General features: G+C 38.6%; 1 protein-coding gene and 1 long non-coding RNA gene across 8 annotated transcripts in view; one reads left to right on the plus strand and one right to left on the minus strand.

Moving 5' to 3' along the window:
• The window catches only part of STXBP4 (syntaxin binding protein 4), a 128,488-nt gene that overhangs the window by 38,486 nt on the left and 67,767 nt on the right, over positions 1 to 22,235 (plus strand). For all 7 annotated transcript variants that reach the window (XM_005282796.5, XM_065563514.1, XM_008167541.4 and 4 more), the window contains 4 exons: positions 3,264 to 3,360; positions 5,333 to 5,445; positions 6,289 to 6,378; positions 13,104 to 13,169. In XM_005282796.5, the coding sequence (XP_005282853.2) occupies positions 3,264 to 3,360; positions 5,333 to 5,445; positions 6,289 to 6,378; positions 13,104 to 13,169 (366 nt within the window). The remainder of the gene's footprint in view (positions 1 to 3,263; positions 3,361 to 5,332; positions 5,446 to 6,288; positions 6,379 to 13,103; positions 13,170 to 22,235) is intronic.
• LOC101941145 (uncharacterized) lies at positions 382 to 20,473 on the minus strand. The gene is made up of 3 exons (XR_006172371.2): positions 20,383 to 20,473; positions 1,646 to 1,704; positions 382 to 461 (listed from the first exon to the last, which is right to left on the minus strand). It is a non-coding gene; the product is annotated as an uncharacterized LOC101941145 (long non-coding RNA).

Below are 22,235 nucleotides of genomic sequence, written 5' to 3' on the forward strand. Positions count from 1 at the left end.
TCTTAAGTCCACACATCATCGTTTTGAAAGAGGATATTGAAAAAAGGAATTTCACTCATTTCTATCCATCCTTCCTTCCTTAGGGTTTTATACGGATACCCATCCCTGTAGTTTCTGAGTGCCTCCCACATAAAATTGATAGCAATAGCAAAGTCCCTAGTGAACTTTATGGAGTCTCTGGCACAAAATTATAGCCAAAACGTTAAGAATATAAACAACGTGAAATAAAAGCTAGGTACAGAGGAAAGAACAAAGTGCCAAAGGCTCACAAATAGAAAAAAATAAATGCAAACAAAGCCACATACATAAGTCTTTTTATTATTATTATTATTATTAAAAAAGGCAGGGAGCTAAAATTTAAGGAGAGAAATATTGAGATACTCACAAGGGTACTTGGAGATATGATGAGTAAAAGAAGATGAAAGAAGCCAAAGAAATTGTGCCTACAAAGAAGTAACATCCTGGAGAAGATTCATGTGGGAAAAGTAAAAAACAGATGAGAGAGATGCAGAAGGAAATAAGATGCACAAAAGTACTGTAGAAGGGCAGATCAGTTACATACATTTTTGCTGAAACATGCAGTACATATTTAAATTGATTCTTTCATTTTCCCTAGCACTGTCAGCATGCAATAGTTTGATCTATCATTTTTATTTATCTTTCCTGCATGACATAGTATATTTCAGAAGGAAATACAAATGGGCATATTTTTACGAACATTTTTATTTGTTTCTTATTTTGATCATAAAAAACAAGTGTCAATAAGGGGGTAAAAGATAAGGAACAGTGTTTAAAGTAACAAAAAGATCTAATTATGGTTTGGAGTTCATTTGAGAATGCTAGACTGCATTATAAGTTCAATTGATCTCTTTCAACATTCCATGAGCGACTGCAGTAGAGGAGTCTGCTGTTAGCATTATTTTACCTTAAATAATACTCAGGTCATTGGAGCAAGAGGATCTAATTGTGAGTTGGAGGAAATGTAGCTATACAGTGAAAACTGTCTTCAGGTGCTCAGCCAGGAGACCATTAAAATCATCTAACTAATAATACATGGTAAAGATGAGGGGGAAAAATCTCTTGGGTCCTCATATCCATGTCTCTACCGCTGCAGAATTGAAGTTGATAGGTCAATATTAAGCGCATAAGTAGGTCCTATTGATATGCTTAAAGTTAAGCACCTGCCTAGACATCTGGTACCTTGGCCTTTGAAGTGGAGAGCCATCTTGCATGTTGCCCATATAAATTGATGGCCAGTTGACAGCTTGTAATGTATGCATCAAGTTGAGAGATAACAGATTATAAGAATGAAGTGCATGAGGCTTCCTCATTCCAACCAACCTCTCTCCCTGTTTTAGTCTCTCTCCCATTTAAAGATGCCTAATCCATCTTCTATCTTATCCCTCCATATCTGAAAATATTCTGGAGAAAAGAACATGTGATGAATCTGGAGGTGCTCAGTAATAATTTTTGGCCTGTGACCCAAAATCTAATTATATGCCCCAAATTAGATGGCATGCTAAAATGGTGAGATAGACTTCCACTACTAGAAGAGTTTCAGATGGTTTCAACACTTTCACCTATAGGGGGGGAGAGTCATCAGACAAGGGATTACAAGCCATTGAGACAGAATGGGTCTACCTACCAAACAAGGAAGCAGCTGTCAAACAGTCTGAGGCAAAAAGACGACTTCATACATGGGTTCTGAAACAAAGAAATTATCAAGCAATATAGAAATTGAACCCATGCACACACAGAGTAGGTGGGGGCATTTAAAAATGGAGCTGTCCTGAGAGAGGAAAATCTGAGACACTCCCAAGGCAGGTGGTCTGAGAAAAACAGCGGGGCATGCTGTCATTTGAAAGTTCCACTTTGGTCCTCCTCAGTCCAACCAGAGCACTTATGTGCGTATTTGACTTTAAGCACACAAAGTCCCTTTATATGCAGTAGGATTGCTCAAATGTTTAAAGTACGCATATTCTTGAGTGCTTTGTTGGGCCAGGCTTTAACCAGCAGGTTTTTTTCTTGAGCAATTTGCATTTGTCATAAATTATTGTCTTGTGCTATTATCCAGAAACTATTTCCATGGTATTTACTTTATCTCAGCCATTTTAATAACAATTAAAGGAAAACAGGTATGAGCAATGGGCTGTCCATTTAATGATGATTTATGACAATAAACATCTTTGTGTGCAATATTCAAAAATTTTGAAGAACTGTCTTTTTATCATTCATTAATTTAGAAGTCCAAGCTTCAGTACAATCTAAAGGATTTAACTTTGATGATATTTCTATCTTGAAAAAATAGTCACTCATTTTCATGTTTTGAAACCAGTGTGTCTTTTTGGTTCAGTTAACTACTTCTACATATAACTTAATTTACATTAATATTTGGCTCTTTATTGCATAATTTGTCTTTGATACAGCATTTGTAGACTGTTTACATGCCATTGAATAGTTTGTTTTGCAAATTATTATATTTATATGCAATTTTCAGGTGTACTCTACCACTCCATTATGTTTAGTCCTCCCTACTTCCATTAGCACTATAAAGAAACCATTACCAGTTATATATATCAGCATTATCTTGTAAGCCGTGTAATGTGTGCTGAGTTATTTACTTCTTTTTTTAAATTCAGTCTTATAAAACCTATTTGAGGTACACAAACTAATAATTCCCCGTGACTCAAAAATACTGGCACCAAATTTAATTTACCTTGACAAAAAATTAAATAAATACAAAATCTGTGAGTGAAAGCAAATGCTGAAACTTGATATGAAATAATTCTTTGTGCTGAAGGTCCGAGTGAGTCAAAATAGGGATATTGTGTGGAACCATGGGCATAAGTGTGGCAACTGATGCCCGTTTTCTTTTACTGGCCTAGTATAGTCAAAGTTTCTTCAGCCTCAGGTAGCTTCTGAGAGTGTTGTAAATCGACACTCATATAATACAGTGATGACGATAATATAAACGTGGTGATAGTCCTAACCTTAATGTTTTCAGAGCAAAATATGATGATCATGGAAAAATTGTACTGAGCCACAAGTAGAATATATTAATAAAGACAGCTACCCCGGTGAGTCACCAGAGCCCATTCTGTCATCTTTCTTATTTGTCTGTCTTCGAGGAGGTTTAAGAAATAGTGACCACACAAGACACAACTTGTTAGTGAAGGAGAGCTATAATGAAAAGGCTTTTTTCCCCATTTGAGGCAGAGATCTCTAATCCCCATTTAAAAAAAAAATAACTCTTTGTCTTCTAGGCACTAAATTATCTTGGGATTCAGCCCACAGACGAACAGCAGCGAGTCCTAAGGCACCAACTACAGAAAGATTCTAAAGGAACAGTGTCTTTTGGAGGTAACCATTTGTAGAGTGCCCTGGAAAATAATGTAACATAGAAGCAGAGAGCTTATAATATCAGTTTATATATTTTCAGTTATAATAACCTTCCCATCAATGTGAGTTATTACTGTCATAAAAACAATTCTCCGTGGTGAGGCGAGATTGTGATTCTACTATTTAACAATGAACTTGCAATTCTGGAACTAGCCATCTGTAATGGAAGTCCGATTTCTCCTTTATGAAGATCAGTTTTAGCTCACTAGCCCTTAAGTGCACTGTGCTCTCACTTATACTAATGAATTTTCAACTTTGCCTTGAAAATAGGGTATTATTATTAAGTCTGAGGGTTTTTTTAAATGAAAATGGTTTTCGTATTTAAGAAATCACTGCTTTCTTTCAAAAATAAAAGCACAAAGTATCTATTTTATAGCAAATTCATTTTCGCAAACTACTTAATTCTAAACAATATTTCTTGTATAATAGTTTCCTAAGAAATAGTCATGAAATTGAAGCATGCAGTGTCATTTTAGCTGCTACTAATTTAGGCATCACAAACCTTAGAAGTTAACCATTTTTCTTCTCTAAATTTCTTAAAAATTAAAGTTCTTAAATTCAAATCAATAAATAAAAATATAGGTATACATTTCTTTATTTATAAATTGCATAATAAATCAAAGGAATTGTGTGTCAGGTCTCCATTCTATGTCATCCAGCTGTTCTATAAAATGATCTCTTGAATAACCTACAACAAAATTAGTTTCTTTCTCATTCTTGATCTCAGCAACTGAACTGTAGAATTTCTAGTATCTTATTTATTTAATATTTGTCCAATCCATGGGACTGAAACTAAAACACAAGTCGAGAAAATAGTAGCAAGTTCCTGGCTTCCTCTTCCTGGTTAAGATTTTCCAGTTAAGATTTGGAGGGAGTGGTGTCACTTATAATTAATGTCACTTGCTACCAGCAACTAGATAGCTCAGAAGTTGTCCATGCATTTACCCTGCTTATTTTGTTTAGCTCATGAGAACTGAGAGCAGTAGGGCTGAAGGCTACAATGAGACACTCCACATGGAGACCTTCCCCTGCCCCATTCAACATGATGTAGCTTCTGACCAAAGCTAATTCTAGCAGAGGCGGGTGAGCTCATCAAATTGATAGTATCAGTCACTCACTGTGAGAGGCTTGATATTTAATCTCCTTCTAGCCTCCAGTAGCCATTGCAGCAGTGAACTCTGTTTTTCATTCTGGCTAAACAGGTAGCTTAGACAAAGGTCATTGATACTGCAGTGACTTTTGTATTTCAGTTCCATTCTAGGTAGGCAGCTGGCCAAAAAACATGCAACACAATATGTGCAGTACCCCATCAGGGGTTTGGGAGCTTACATAGAAAAAGGTAAAACTCAGAGTGGTACAAAGATTTCCTCTTTTCCTGTAGAGTCAGTATATCTGGCCCCTAAAGGATCAGTCTACTCCAGAGGCGATCCTTTGCTGGTATAGTATGAGTATAGGCTGCTCTAATTTACGCCAGGAACCTTCCAAGCATAAACCATCTCTAGAATTGGGACCAGCAGAGGTGTGGTTTACATCACCTTTTTCTCCCTCCCCAACAAAACTTTCCCAATTGCAGTTCAGTCACATACCAAGACCTCAGCATATGTTTTTAAAACTCCATTTTCTGATTTTTTTTTTACAAACTTCCTCAAAAGAACTCTGTGCTGAGATAAGAAGCTGCAGTCAAAATTGCAGGTAGATTGTTTCATCTTTCAGGAAGTTAATGGAGGAGTTGAAAATTCATACTTAAATGGGAGCTCAACAGTGAATATGGAGAGGCTACTGCTACTCCATAATTTAGGCTGTCAGACCAGCACCTTACACAAGCACTGCATTCATTTTTAATAGTAGTTGCAAACAGTTTTAAACTAGGGAAAAACAAACTGACTCCTATAAAATTGGTGCCACAGACTACAGTAACTAAACTCTGTTTTAGATTTTGTTCAGGTTGCAAGAAATCTGTTCTGTTTGCAGTTGGATGAAGCAGGTGGTGGCCAAAGACCTATAACATTTGGCGCCAGTGAAATTGCCAATTTATTAGATTCACAGGTAAAGTATCTGCTGGAGCTCAGTAGTATTTATCTATTGTGAAGAATAAGTTAACAAAGGTTAATTTACTTAAAACTATTCCAATTCTTGGACACATTTTTGAAAGAGTTTCATATCATGGTTTTCTTTAAAGTAACCTAGTTCCTAAGAAGCCTTGTTAAAGCAACCTAGTTTGCAGGAAGCAATTCACATAAATATGTTGTGAATTGGGATGAGTGGATAACAGTATTTTATTGACAGGACTGCTGATTGCTTCCAGCAGTGTGAGTAATAAACAATTATGTGGCACAGTGATTTGGACCTCTATTGCACTCGGAAATCACTTTATTTTAAAGGTAATTTTTAACAATGAAGGCCTATATAGAACCCCGATGGGTTAGAAATACTGAATGTAATTTATTCCTTATCTGAGATCAAATGGAAGGGGGAAGGTAGTCAGATTAATTGGCACTGTTTTCTCGGAAATTTTTGTGGATAATTTTTGTTAATCCATTTTAGCAAAGCATGTTATTTTTTCATTGCTGGAAAACCTGTGACTAGAGCTGGTCAGAAAATGTCAGTTAAAAATTAGTTTAAACCAACATATATATATATATATATATTTTTTTTTTGTTCCAAACTGAAAGTTTTCATATTTGGTTGCTGAAAACCTACAATATTTTGGAGAAACAAATTGCATTTTCATTAATTTTTAATAGCTAAAAAAAGTTCTTTATCAATTCTTCCTGTGATTTTCTTTTAACAAGACTCTGTTGTTAAAGAGATCAAGCATTGTGATAGATGCATTTAACCAAATATTAGTTTCTATTAAGTTTCCCCTTTTTCATATTTTAATACATACAGCTTGTATCCTGTGATTCTTTGGAAATGGATGATGTGGAAAGACTTAGAAGAGAAAGAAATGAAGCTTTAAAAGAAATAAGTAAATTGAAGGTAATATTTAATTCTGATCACTTTAAAAAAATGAAATAATCCATTTAAGGAAAGATAGCATTTAACCTGAATTTGAATTGTATGTGTATAGTATAAAAAGTATTGGTACAAGAGAGAATAGTATTCACTGGTATCCAAAGAGCATATGCATATAATGTGTTTATATAGAAATTGACCTTTACTCCCTATACTGAATGCCTGTGCTTTTTTTCTAGCCTGAATGTCAGGGGGGATTAGACTAGAGACATTTCACAGAGGTACATTGTGTGTATGTGATTTATCTGATCTATTTAGAAAGTTATGTGGCCCCAATCATCATAATATCTGATCACCATTTAGTATTTATGAAATATGCCAGATTGGCAGAATCGGAGACTTAAAGTCATCTATCCTCAAAACAAGTACAGCAAAGAGGCAGTAGCAATGCAAACTTCCCCCAATCATGACCTGCCAGTATACCTTAACCTAGCCTGGAAATCCCATCTTGGGGTAAAAGACAAGCTCAAACTCCATACTCATTCTCAGTTATGACTACTATCTAGTGTGACAACTAGTGCGAGTTGTGGTGGTTTTTGTGATGTAGACAGCTGTCCATTGGTAAGTGAACCAGACTCATTCCACATACGACAATGAGCATTTCTCAACTTGTAGCCACTAGTTACTTGGGCTGGATTGGAACTAGCAATCTAAGAATATAGAGAGAGCACTGTATAGCCTACTATGAATCTTTCGAGCTATCCAAATGTCATAACACCATATTTCTTAAATATGTGAACACAAAATTCTGTGTCAACAACTAAAAAGCCCTCACTTATCAGATGAACAAGTAATTTATATTTATTTTGATTTTAATTCTTAGATTGAATCAGTACAAAGTAAATAATGTTTTGGAGATTTATCTTTCAGGCTTCAGTTCAAGAAAGCATTCCTATTCATGCCAGCATATAAGCATGTGCTTAACTTCCATTGAAGTCAATGGGATTTAAGCACATACTTCAAGAAAAATATGTGCTTAAGAGTTTTCCTGAATCAGGGCACATGCTAGCATTGCCAGCTTTTCTTCTAAAACCAGCAGGTATTGAGTGCTACGCTTAATCAGTCATCCAAAACTCACCTAGCATTTGATCCTGAATGATACCAAGGACTTTTTGGGATGGGAGCTGAGGATTCTCAGTGCCTTGCAGGAATCTCTCAGCACCTTACCCTTTTAGTGCGAAGATCTTCAGATTTGTTTGACTGTCATGTCACCCTCACTTGCCTCCCACACATACACACCATAGAATACTTCATCACATTAATAAATTCATCTTAAAACTGTTTGTTTGTTCCGTTCTCTCCTATTTGTTATGTTTAACCTCAGCCGTGTTATTCTCTTAAAAGGCTTTTTGTGGTAGCAAGATGGCACCTTAAGTCAAAATTTATCTTATTTGATCACCTCTGGAAGCGCTTTGCTCTTCTTCCCATTTAACTAGTCTAAAAAAGAAATATCTGTCCGGGATGTCATCATCTCTGTTTTTAAAAAAATAGGTGGTGCTCATTATAGCATATGGATTAGCTGGAAATAATTTTTGTTTTGCTATTTCTATAATATTCTGTTTTTAAATGTATGTCAAGGGCACCCAGAGCTTTGGATTCTTGTCCCTTTGTGTGGAGTTTATTTTAGACCAAAATAAAAATAAATAAATAAATAGATTTGAAATAGCCCGTCTGTTGGGGGAACACATTCCTCTTTTAATCCAGTTTAATCAACAGATATTCTTATTTCCTAGATACTAAGGATATGAGCAACTGAGCAATACTTCAGATATTTTAATTTCTAATCTTAAATCAGCATTAAAAAAAAAACCTACCATAAATTATGTTTCTTATTATAGGCATACTGTGAGCTTTTATTGGCATACTGTTTCCCACTCAGTAATTTAAATTTCAGTATTTCCCAGCCAACCTAGTAGGGTAATTGATGTTCCTGAATGACTGACAGTAAGTAGTCTTAATTTGCTCAATAATAGGGCAACATACTGCTGATGTCCCTTTTAGAACATTAGACATAAAGTGTCCCCTGGACTTCTACAATCAATTCCTGAGATCAAAGGAGTTATTGTCTTTACTGTATACTAATACTCTGGTATTTTAATTTGTGTCTCTAACTTGTTTCAACCTTTGTAATTTTTTCAATTTAGTTACACTCATGTTGGATACTGCAGAAAAGTTCTGATTGGGTATACTTAAGGGAAAATACTCAGATGGTTACAGATTCTTAGAAATCAGAGAAAGAAATGAATTCTAATATTGGGTCATTTAAGATACCATCCTACAAAGTGCTGAGTGCTTTTAACTGCCCATTAACTTCTGTGTTGAAGGCACTCAGCAAGTTGTAGTATCCCAGATATTCAGCATACGTTCTCCTTTTCTTTAAAAAAAAAAATTTTGGTTATTCTTAGTAATACCGCTTTTTTCACTAATAATCCCTCTCCTTTGAAGTATTTGTAGATTGTTATGATATCCCCACCCCCACTAAATTGTTAGTTCTTTTAATCTTTACTCAATGCCAGTCTCCCCAGGTTTTTGATAATGTTTGCTTCCTTTCTCAGGTTCGTTTAGTGGTCTGATTTTTCATATATGCTGAGTCACAGTACTGTGGAATTCAGTGGGATGGGAAGGGTGTTCTAAGGGTGGGACTCTGAACTGGAACTCATGAAACCAGAGTTCAGTTCCCAGCTTGACTACAGAGTTCCTGTGTGACTTTGGACAAACACTTAGTCTGCCCTGTGACTCAGTTCTCCATCTGGAAAATGGAGATTATACCTTCCTACTTCAGGGTGGTGTTGTGAGGATAAAATCCATTAATGATTGCGAGGCATTTTGATATGGTGGTGATGACAATGGCCATACAAATAGATAGATTTTGAAGATTCTCATCTCTGAAAATCAGTCCATTTACCTTGCTTGTAATGAGGTGCCCAGAATTACAGGTGTGGCTTCAATGGGAGTTCTGTGCACAAAGGGTTTGCTGGACTAGGCCTCATGTTTACTACTTTTAATAACTTCTGCCATGATTTCCATATTGTTGCCATTACTCTTCCACAAATTCATTTAGCAAGTCTCACATTGGGAGTTGCCAATGCTCAATATCTCTGAGGGTCATTTCCCATCTGTAAAATGGGGATAATACTTCCATCCTCCCATTTTGTGTGTATGTTGCCTCATTAGACTGTAAGTTCTACAGTGCTTAGTACATTGGACCCCAGTCTCATTTGATGCTTATTGGTGCCACCAGCTACCACAATACAGAAAATATTATAATAGAACACACATTTTTTTTAAACAGATTTGAATGAAGTTTTTGAAAGCTTTCCATCAGGATGATGTCAGGCTATTAGCAGATAATTTTTAGATGTCAGTGGACAGGAACGACAACCAAAGAAACCATTGTCTTTGAAGTGTTGGCCTCATTTGTAAGATTGTGCAGTAAACTAGGTCTGTTTAATATTTATTCATTTGACCGCCACATAAATGAAATGCAAAGAAGGTACTAATAGCTAAAGTGTTTCCTGAAGGGGGAAAGAGAGGCATTTCAGTGTCAGTTCATCATAGGTGTTACAGGATATACAGTGTGTGACCACTACTACTAAAAATAGGTAATGTTCTTCTAACCACTTCATTTTATCTCTTCTTTTTAATTATTTTAAGTGAACCACTGCATGTGGAAGGTGCTCTATTGGCAGCCCAAGAGATTGAAGTTCTGGCACTGTATAGGAAGCGACCTCATCCTTGTTTGTGGGGACCACTGGTGGGCTAGAAAAAGTGGATCATTCTCTTTGCTGAACCTACCAATGCGTGCTAATTTGAAGACAGATTTTTTATGACAGGCACTGTGCAACAGGAACTGAGTGGAACTACCAGTTCATTTCACACGAGCCACATAAAAACTGTCAGATAGGACCAAATCTCATTACTTACTTATCTGATTTGAATTTCAACCAGTTAGCTATAACCCAATCAATTAGGATCCTGATAGCAGTCTCCTGAATCATCTGTTCTTGCTCACCTTACCTTTTTAAATGTTTCTGTGCTATCCCAGATGAGACTGTGTGTGTATAGGCCAGTTCCTCACTGGTGTAAATCATCATAGTTCTATTAACTTTAGTGGAGCAAAACTGATCTACACTAACCCAGGATCTTATAGCCATCATAGCTCAACACAGAAAATTATTAAGAGTCTGAATAATAGTCCATTTGGTCAGTAAATGAATGGAAGACTTCCGTGAGCTTTGGATCGTGCCCTTAGTGACTGCCTTTGGTGCATTGCAGACATTACTAGATCTCGGTACACTTACCAGTATCCTTTTATTACGTACAAGTTGAGGCGAATTTCTACTGACACTTTTCAAATTCAATATTCAGTCCCACATGGGAAAACTCAAGTGTTTAATTCACAGTACAGACAAATATTAAAAACATTTGGATACAAAAACAAATCTATATGGGAAAAGATTTAATTTCTACTGATGCATTAGGTTCCTTCCATTTCTTACCAAAAGAAATAAATGGCATTTTTTATAGATTACCACAAGTAGTTATATAACAGCTGCTATTATTAGATAATGGAAAAATGCCTCCATTAGAGGATTTTTTGAGATGTTTGCTGATGATAATAAGGGCATCTTTCAGGTTACATAGACCTATGGCTTAATATTTATGAAAAAGAATGTTGATTTATATATATATTATTTGCAAAAGAATATTGGGAAAAGATATGGCGGAATATCAGAAATATGTCCAGCTCATCATCTTTATGATTTCTATACAACATAGTCTTTAAAAGATTTTACCTGATACCAGAGTGCCTACAGAAAAGCTGTTTTCCTTAACCATAGCAAATGCTGGAGATACCACAAATTACAGGAAATATTGGTGCAATATATCCAAAGGTCTCTTCACAGTTCTGAACACAAAGATCTGTTCCTCTGCAAAAATCTCTCTACTGGAATTGGTAGAAGAACAGTTTCCCTGTGAAAAGCAAGAAAATGGAGACTGACATCTCTGTTAGTGGCAAAACATCTAATTCTCTGAAAATGGAAATCTAGAACACCTCCAGTGTTTTCAGAATGGTTGAAAAAATGGTCAAAGATTTAATGCAAAAATAATTTTCCATATATTACACAATAGTGGTAAATGAAGTAAAATTTGAAGGATATTTGTATTGTTTTCTTGAAAAATTAAATAGAATTTTAAAGAAATGTCTACAAATCAATACAATAAATTACATTGTGTTTTCTAAATATAGTCTTATGCCTCACAGAGGTTTGCCAAAGCTATAAAAAAATTGTATTATATTTTAAATGTATAGCTATTAAATTAAATAAGTGTGTGTGTGCATAATTCTCAACAACTGTTCAAGAAAGATAAAGGAATAAATGAACGACAAAATCACTAGACTATCTAAAAAATTAACCTCTAGAGCAGTGATACTCAATTAGATCTACCCGAAGGCCAATTTTAGAATTTTACGACAAGAGGTGGGCCATTGGCATAGAAGGCTGACAAAATAAAAAATTCAGCTGCCACTAAATAAAAGCCTTGATTGCAACATAAGTATTAGTGTTTCTATCTTTTAACAAAGCTTATAAATCAACATTATTACCTGTTCTTTGGTTTCCAAATGGGCAGGGGACATGGGAGAGCAGCTCTGCCCCCCAACCACCCCCTGTTCCCTCAGTGGCGGGGGGGGGGGGGGAGAGTGTTAATTTTCTCCCCTGCCTGATGTATCATTGCTCCCATACAAAGAGGAGGCGATCCCCACCACCTGAACCTGGATCGCTCTGCTCTATGGCCGGGTTGGGGTATCTGCCCGACTGGAATCCCCGGGCGGGGGTAGCAGAGAGCACCCCACCCTTCACGGAAGGGGGTCCAGGATCAGGCCCAGTTCTCACCTCCTCCTGGGACAGGTCCACTGCATGGGACAGAATAAACAGGGGGCTGCAGTAGCTGGGATCTGCTCTGTGCATCTGATCTGGCTCCCACGGTGGAGCCCTGCCAGAGGGCCTCCCTTCTGCCCCGGTGCCCAGCTCCCCCTGCTGTGCCCTGGCTGCACAGTCACTTCCCCCGTCTCACCTCTCTCCTCACTGCCAGCAATGGGGAGTCTCTGGGCCTTCCAGAGCGCTGTGGACTTCTCATGGGAGCCCCCCCAAGAAGCCAAGTGGGCACTGCCAGTCGGTGGTGGCCCCAACCCCAAAGGACTCACTGCCCAGGAAGCAGGAGCTCAGCTTGTGCCTGTTTAGCCATCGCTGCACCCGCTGGTCATTGGGCAGGCTCAGCGTGCTGCTAGCCTTGCACAAGGGCACAGCGAAGCCGGGGTGCTGGAGCGTGTGGGTGAAGCGGCTGCAGCCCCAGCACTGAAAGGGTGCACGGTGGCCAGCACGAGCCTCCTGCTGCCCACGCCAGGACCAGTAACTGATGCAGCAAGCCCAGATGTGCCAGGACTATGAACTGCCAAGCGCCACTGCAAATTAAGCACTGTCTGGCGGGCCCACACAGGAAGGCTTGGCGGGCCACATTTGGCCCCCGTTGAGGATCACTGCTCTAGAGATTAAGATTTGGTCTGGTCCCAGTCTTTACTAAGGTAGTCGTTTATTTGTGTTGAATGTTGTAGCTAGAACCTGTCCATATGCCATGGATATAATTTTGCTGCTGCATAACTAATTAGTCCCTGTTTCTATTAACAGGAAGAATTGACTGAATCTGTAGGTCTACGAAAGCAGTTAACAGAGGAGCTACAAACTGTTAAACAAGTATGTTGTTGTGGGGGTTTCTAATGTGATTCTGAAGAGTTTTTTTAATAATAGCTTCTTTTTTGTGCAGGGAAGAGGGTGGAATTCTTTGTGCACTTTATGGTTTTCCCCTCTGCTACACTGATTTCACTTCATTGGAGTTACACTAACATAAAAGTAATATGATTGAGTGAAGAATCAGACCCTGTAGATGGAAATATTTTTGCCTGAGCAAATGAGGGATACTGGGGCAGATGTTCATAGCACATCTCCCATTATCTTCAAATAGTGATTGAGCAGGTAATTCCCAGAGTGTCACACTGAGTGGTAGCCCTTTATGTTTTCTATCTGCTTTTTCATGAACTTTGGTGAAGATGGTTAAAATGTAATTTAAAGTGCAGCAAAAATTCCATTGGTAAACGCTACATTAATTCCCTCTGATTTATATATGAGATTTGCTCAGTTTTTTCAAGTTATAAAATAATCTCTAACTGCAAGTGCTAAATATTCAACCTGGGGTATGAAAATCCAGCTGTATTTTTGTGAGTCGTACAGACGATTGTTAGCAGAAATAAGAATTCTGCAATGAGAACTTGGCTCATCGTAAAAAGCAAAATTGTAAGCTAAGCCAAAAAGAACCCTCTCCCATAACTGTATTGATTTTTCAGTGGTAGCAGTAATGACAAAGTTTTCATTAAAATACAAAAAGAGACTCAGAAGTGTAGAGGGTTAAATTGGCTTAAAAGGTCCTGTCTTTCAAACTTCTGAACATAGCCTTTCTTCAAGTGATCTTATCCTTTCTTGCTAATGCTGTACAAATAAAAATCTTAAGTACAGTACTGTTACAAATCTTGTAGGTAAACATGATTAATGTGTACGTTATTGCAAAAGGAGGTGTGTGTGTTTAGGTGTAGCTTTTGAATCAGAAAAAATGAATGTAAATGTTTCTCATTCTGCCATCAGACCTCTGCTTTTAATTATGGGGTGGGGGGTGGAGAAAGAGCATTTCTTAATTGATTTGGTCTTTTCATTCCTCTTAATTTAAATTATGTTTTAAATTCACATTTGTACATAAAACAATTATTCTGATGGAAATTTTTTACAAATGTATTTTTTTGTATTCAGATAATTTATATACAGTACTATCATGAATTTATGTGAAACGTTACAACTGCAGGGTCAGGTTCTGTACTGTTGATTTTGGGAGGTTGAGGAGAGATGATGATTCTGAGGCAGGGAGGGGACAGATGTAGCTTTATACCACCTTTTGTTCCTCCCAGATTCTGGGCTGCCGTGGGAGCCACACAGAACCTGCAGTAAGTTAGAACAGTCTTTCATGACTGCCTGTGGACAGCTCTATAGGCCTGAATATCTGGAGTTCATAGTGCTTCAGCCACTCTCTCTCCCACCGTACTGCTACACCAGAGTGTAGATGCGAGGGACAACTCATGGCTATGTACACATAAAGGGGCCATAGTGAAGATCAGCATCCTGCCCAAAGTGTAAGAAGATCTCTACCCCAAGAGTATACAAAAATAAGACATTGCACAAAGCCAAGGGAGGATGCGGAGGGCGTGACAGGTGGGAGGAGAACAAGATAGGAAAGGTTCTGTGGCCTGCAATGTGCAGGAGGTCAGACTAGATGATCACAATGGTCCCTTCTGACCTTAAAGCCTATGAGATTCCTGGAAAGACCCAATGTTTAAGGAGGGAGATAATGAGGAGAGAGAGAGGTGACCCAAGTAGCCAAGTACAGGCAATGCAAAGACATGCACAGTGCTGAGCAAAGTGAGCAAAACTCTGCTCACACTGACCTGAGCACTGACGTGTAGGGGACAGATGGGCATGGAGGTCGTGGGTTGGCCATAGCTATTTAAGTACACTCCAGTGAACGCTGGTGATGCTGTTTTTAGGATTTCTAGCACTGCTGTTACCAGTTAGAAGTACTGACTCCTGGACCTTGCTTATATTGACGTTTAGGAAAATCTCTCTGTTGCTGCAGCACTTGTGCTAGCAACAGTGAAAGTTCTACTGTGGACATGCCACTGAAATCCTTACCTTCAGAGCATCTAAGAGAATGTCTATGCTGCAGCTGTGAACGAGTCTCCCAGCCCAAGTAGACAGACTTGCAATAGTGGGGCTTGAGCTAGCACGCTAGAAATAGCAACGTGGATGTTTCAGCTCGGGCGGAAATTTGGGCTCTCAAGCCCATCAGACCCTCTAGGCTTGAGAGCCAGAGCTGGAATGTCCACATTGCTATTTTTAGCACATTAGCTCAAGCCCTACTACTACTAGCTCTGGCCCTTGTAGTGCGAGTCTCTCTGTGATCTGGGAGTAGGGTGACCAGACAGCAAGTGTGAAAAATTGGGACAAGGGGTGGGGGGGTAATAGGAGCCTATATAACAAAAAGACCCAAAAATCAGGACTGTCCTTATAAAATCGGGACATCTGGTCATCCTATCTGGGAGGCTTCCTCACAGGTGCCACAAGTACTCCTGTTCTTCATGTAGACCAGTGGTTCTCAACCTGCGGTCCAATCGGCACAGAGCTGCGGCCCATGTGACATCTTCAGGGCCATACTACTTGGTTGCATGCTGCTTGCATGCCTGCTGACTGCAGTAGGTCTTCTGTTCCGAATGCCAAATGAAAAGTTTAAACCTTTCTCTTCTGTTCTTATTTTGAGATTAGATTTATACTTTTGACTTTACTATTTGTTAGGGGTTTTTTTTTATTACTACCCTTCAGAACTCAGTTAGAATATAATTGCTATTTCTGGTATTGCTATGTTGCTATACTTTACATGACAATCATTAAGGCATTGTGGACACCTAAGCTACAGAAATGCATGTGCTTGGTATTTTTAGCGATAGCAATGCCCATTGCCACCACATGAGGCCCTCGTGTATTTATTTCTCTGTCTGCATTGTCATCATGTAATTTTGAAGGTCAGCTTTGCAGTGTAAAGTTCAGGCCTCCTGGTGCTGAACAATAGGGTTTTCCCAGCTGTACTTTAAGTAATGGCTACTGAAAAGGACATAGCCAGTGAAATCAAAGAGCAATAATTAAATCATGGAAAGTTTCAACATATTTGAAATATTTACTGACAGAAATATTTACTTCTGTTTATATTTTGAGTATATTTTATATTATTTTATGTATTTTTCCATTATATGTATTCTAAGCAAACACACAGATCTGCATTTCAATTAATATTGAAATTCATTGTTTGAGATTCACTGAGACCCAAACTGTAAAAAGCCAGGTTACTCACAGATCTGGTTGACACTCTGTTCAACCTTCACATTTGGGCTTTCTACTTGAGTACCCAAATTGATGCTTACCCATCTAAAACATGTATTTGGATGCTTAAGTGTCTGATCCTGCAAGCTGCAGAATACTTCCTGACCCTAAATCAGCAAAGCACTTAACTTTAAGTATGCGTTTAGGTGCTTTGCTGAATACAGATGGACTTAAACACGTGGTTGAGTGCTTTGCTGAATCAAGGCCCTTATGAGGTATTGTGCATTGAGGATGCTCAGAACTTCACAAGAGGTGCTCAGTATGTTTTAGGACTGGGTGGGCCCTAACTAACAATTTGAACACTGAAATGAACAATTTGGATGCCAGATTTAAGTGCAGAAGATTGAAAACTAAGCACCCTCTCTAGAACTCTATGGCTAGGTCTTCACTGGGGAAAAAAGGTGTGCGTTTTACATCAAGATACCTATCTCGAGAGAGCTATTTAAATGTAAAATCCTATTGGAGCCAATGGATACAGGCAGTTTGTACCTTGATGTAGTTAATTGAGGTCAACCCTCTACTCTTCATCTGGTTTTCACCTTGATTAGCTATGTTGAAGTAAACCTAGGGTGCCTTGTCTTCACTAGGATTTTACATCAAGAAACACATCTTTTTTGCAATGAAGACATAGTCTAAAAATGCTGCATAGTTTAGGCTTATCAGTTGGGTATTATCATTTCAACATGAGACTCCTGCAATATGTAGATACAAAGGGATTATAAAGGAAGGTGTTTCCGTATTATAATGAAATCTACGTATCTTTAAAAAAAAAGTCAGAACTTGAATGCTCATTAAGCATTTGGTGTGTGTCCATTTCCTTTTGTCAAAGGCAACTAAAGAACAGTCCCTAGCTATTAAACTATTCTTGGCATATGAGCTGTGTATGTATATATTTAGGGACTTTTAAAAATGGTATCTTGTACCACACAGAGAATCCATGAGATGTGGCAGCTTTTCCCCTGACCTTTGGGTCTGTTACGCCCTCCAAAGTTTTTCAGTCAACAAGATCAAAGAGCAATAATTAAACGATGGAAACCCTGATGTTCAAAGAAATGCTATTGTCTTAAATCATCGATGTAATCAATGTTCAGTTGAACTGGTCATTTATCATAAAGAATATACCCAAAACATATCTCATTAATTGCCTCCCTGGCTGAGGGAAGGCTACAATATTCATTTATTCTGTATCTGTATATAGAATTCAGATTTCAGAGTAGGAGCCGTGTTAGTCTGTATCCGCAAAAAGAATAGGAGTACTTGTGGCACAAGTTTATAAATTTGTTAGTCTCTAAGGTGCCACAAGTACTCCTGTTTTTGTTTTTTTTTGTATATAGAATGTTTGTGTGTAGCACAGAATGACTGAAGATTAGAGTTTTCCTATAGAAAATATAAGATTAGAGTCTTCCTATAATATCTTTCCATGAATAAATAAAACATCATAGTTGTGGGTATAGATGCTATAAATGCTGGCCTACGGTTAAGTAGTGCCATGGTGAGTATATATAATTTGAGAGCACCTCCTCCTCATTGTTAATCAATGAAACTAGCCAGCTACATACTTAAATTAATTATTTTCAAAAACAAGTATTTAGCAGGCAGATCTCTGTGCTATCACAACCACCTTTGATCTTTCACTTGCTAAAACTTTCTCCCAGGCTGAGTTTATAAAAGTTATTTTAAGCATCGTTAAAAGTTCAGTGTTATGACCTGAAACAGTAAAGTAGTGATCAATCCAAAACTGAAATGTTTTAACCTGTCTTAGCCAATCATTGGCCTGTAGGAGGAGGGCAAATCATTCACTTGAGTAAATTCCAGGCTATCATAATACCTGGTTATCCTCTGGGTGCAGGCACATATAATTGTACCGGTATGTATCAGGTATTAGAAAGAGACATTAGAAACACAGATTCTGAAACTTTGATTTTTTAAAATATATTTTCAAACCCTTTTCTTCTGGGCACTTAAAAACATCTTTTAACAGTTGAATCATTACATCTGCCCCTTATCACCTTTTGTTCCTTATTGCTAACCAAGTTATTTCAAACCCCTGCCATCTGAAGATGTTAATTAGAGGCTGCAGGGCAGAAAAGGAGCTTTTAACAGTACCCATTGAGCTGTGTAGGGAAATAAGGGCAGCTTTTATTGCTTCAAGAATCGCCCTCTTTGCAGTGTGTTACTGCCTTTATAGAATTGTTTATTACTCTCATTTTTAAAATCAAGAAGGAAAACAAGTTTCTTATTGTCAAGTATCAGAGGGGTAGCCATGTTAGTCTGAATCTGTAAAAAGCAACAGAGGGTCCTGTGGCACCTTTGAGACTAACAGAAGTACTGGGAGCATAAGCTTTCGTGGGTAAGCACCTCACTTCTTCAGATGCAAGTGACTTGCATCTGAAGAAGTGAGGTGCTTACCCACGAAAGCTTATGCTCCCAGTACTTCTGTTAGTCTCAAAGGTGCCACAGGACCCTCTGTTGCTTTTTACAAGTTTCTTATTTTTACTGTTGAGAACTTAAATAGTTATTTTCTGAGGAAAACAAAGGGATTTTAAAATGTTTAAATTGTTAAAACTTGTTCCCAAACTTTTAATGATAGAACTTTTGGTGTATTTTAATGTACATTAGTTATTGGCTAAGAAAGGCATGAATCCAGTTAAAGTGACAGGTTTCAGAGTGGTAGCGTTAGTCTGTATCAGCAAAAAGAATGAGGAGTACTTGTGGCACCTTAGAGACTCCTTATTAATTATGCTAATATCAGTATGTCTGTCTATGTAAAGACCTAGGGATGAGATTAAAGCACAGCGTAGAACTGACAGCCCGGTGGGAGAGGGAGCTAACGTGCCTTTAAGTCGCCGTTGTGCCCTTCTGATCCCAATTTGCTTCAAGGGCTCCAGAAGCTCTCCAGGATAATTTAGACAGCCCTGGAGGCCTGTGTAGATTATGGCCATCTGTCCTTTGCTGTCCCACAGCCCTTAACGCTGTTTGGAATCTGAGTAGTACTATATGCTGCAGCCCCACTCCTGACACAGCGCCAGCACACCCAGGGCTTGTGAAGGGACCCTCAGAAGGAAGCCATACGGTTATCTTCAACATAATCCTCACCCCTCCCATCAGAACTGTGGCTTTAGGGCTACTTTATACCACGCTGGCCCTTTTACATGTGTAAAGAGGTTGGAGCTGTAGTGAGGATCTCACCCTAAATAGTTACTGTACATCAACAAAGCTCCATGGAGTTCAGTGGAACTGTCGTAATTTACACTTGCTGAGGACCTGGCACAGTATGGTACAATACATAAAAAGTATCTAAAAGGGAACTGCCTCTAGGATTCTGACTTTCAAGCCACACAGTAGCAAAAAACTCTGTGAACTTTGTAAACAGCCCAAAAGGTCCAGGTGTACATGTATATACAAACATCAACTGTGCTTGTGAGTACCGAAACAAGCACTGCCCTGAAGTTGCCGGAGCTGTAATATAATTCTTATTACTGGCAGCCAGATGAACACATCAGCTACTTAAAGTCCTAATTCCAGTGTTCACTGATGAAATAATTAGCTTTTTAAACTGGGTTAAAATTTACCCAGGCCACCATGGCTATGTTTTACGTTGCTAGGTCTGCTTATCGTCACTCGGGAAGGTGACTTGGTATAGATTAAGTTGGTTATACAGTCAAACCCAGGCTGGTCTGAAAATTGGGTGGGGGCTTGCAAGGATGCAGAAACTTGCAGGAAAACTTTTTTCCAGTGCCACTAACCAAGGCATAAGGGCCCATCGCAGGTTCCCGGAGCTCAGGCTACAGTCTGAGCCTGAACATCTACACAGCAATGTTTAGCCCCACAGCCCAAGCCCTGTGAGCCCGAGTTAGCTGACCTGGGACAGCCACGGCTCTGCTGCGGGTCTTTTATTCCAGTTTAGACATACCCTTAATGGCCTGGGACCTACCTGCCTGAGGGACCACATCTTTCACGGTGATATGTTGCCGCAGTTGAGAAAGTAGAGGCACTTAGGCTGGTGCACCCTCGGTATATGAGAGGGTTGACAGCTTGTTCTCTATGACTGCCCTCAGTTCTGGAATGTTGTCCCAAAATGGACCAGATTTGGCATGCTGCAAAGCTCTTGTCTTTTCCTGGGCAGGATGGTGGTGCTTTGAAGGCTGGGAGTTGTGTGCCTGAGATTTGGGAGCTGGGACATGATTTATTTTTCCTCTGTCTTCAAGGAAGCTGCTGGGTTTATTTTTGTTTTCATTAGTGTTTGTATTTTTAATGCGTGACAAAAAAGACCAAAGACACGTATAGATGCTTTTTTATGTATGATTTGTATAAAGCCAAATAAATAAACATACTTGAATATTATCTGCCAGCTTTTTATTGGATCACATTTGTAGTTAGATTAGAGGAACATCTTCCTTTTATAAGGAAGGGTGTTCAATGTTAGTTACACTGTTTTTGGAAGCTGGAGTACTAAACAGATTAATTCAGCTGTCAAACAGGAAGATTTTATCTAAGGAAGAAATAGAACATGGTTCACAATGTTGTCAGGCCACTTCACCTTGGCAACTACAATATCAGAACCCTACGTGCTCCTCCTTCACCATGCACCTCATTAATTGGTCAGCATAGCTTGTTACCAGAAACTGATGTTACCATGTTAGAACCAAAATGTAAAAACGTGCAAGCTGTGAATATGCAAACAGTGAACAGAATACAGTATATACAAAAAGACATTAGACCAAATTCTACGCCCTGCTACTTCCTCTTTGCAATGCTGTGATGGCACAAAAGGGTTGGAAATTGCCACGTCTTCCCTGAAAGAAATCTCCCAGGCATTGGGGAGACACCAGCAGCTGTAGAGTCAGATGTAGATTCCACCTTCCTTCACAAAACCGACTCAGGAGCCAGGAGAAGGGGTGACTAGAGCAAGCTGCCCTCCAGTTATCCCCGTCATTGGGGACCACTGCCAGAAGCACAGGTTAAAGCAGCCCCAAGCTGCTCTAATCTGCACTGTGTTGGATATAGAATTGGGAAGATAGTGAGCTACTTGACGGCACTGCAAAGTAATGGGATTTGGGGCACATATTGCTTTGCAGGATTTGGGCCTAACAGAGCAAATACAGTCTCCATTACATGTAGTAGAGAAGGGTTTTTGCTAGGTGAACCTTTAAAGTACTGAGCTAAGCATCCTAGATAGGGGGGAAAGTATGCTAGTGGTTCTGACCTTTAATAAGGCTGTTCAGTAAATGCATATAAATTGGAAACGTTTTCCAGATTAGTAAGAAGCTAAGGAGAACTATGGGTTGCTGCTTTGGTTCCAGTGAACCACAAAGTACAGTGTATATCTTTCTTTTTGATCAGCAACTTATTTGGTCTAAAGCGGACACTTTGAAGGATATACTGACTAACCTGGGAGTTCTAAAACATAAGGGAACAGACTAACTGATGTAGATAACTGTGTGCTGAACTAATTAAAAACTTGTCTCTGATAAGGCTGCATGTTTCTTTCTTCCTCTGGGAGTGTCTGTTTTGTTATGAAACTTAGAAGGAAGTTAAAAATTTTAAGTTTTAACGGCATTGATATAGCATGGTGAATGCCATTTATTTGTTTTTGTTTTTTAATTCTACTGACAATTATACAAAGAATTTGGGGGAAGAGCATTGCAGTATCTTCAGTACATTTCATTACATTAAGGTCCACTTTACCAGTGATGCTGCATGTGTGTGTGTGTGTGTGTGTGTGTATATATATATATATATATATATATAAAATATCATTTGATACATATTTTTGTAGGAGGAGAC

This window comes from Chrysemys picta, chromosome 12 (assembly GCF_011386835.1).
Source record: "Chrysemys picta bellii isolate R12L10 chromosome 12, ASM1138683v2, whole genome shotgun sequence".
Classification (NCBI taxonomy): domain Eukaryota; kingdom Metazoa; phylum Chordata; order Testudines; family Emydidae; genus Chrysemys; species Chrysemys picta.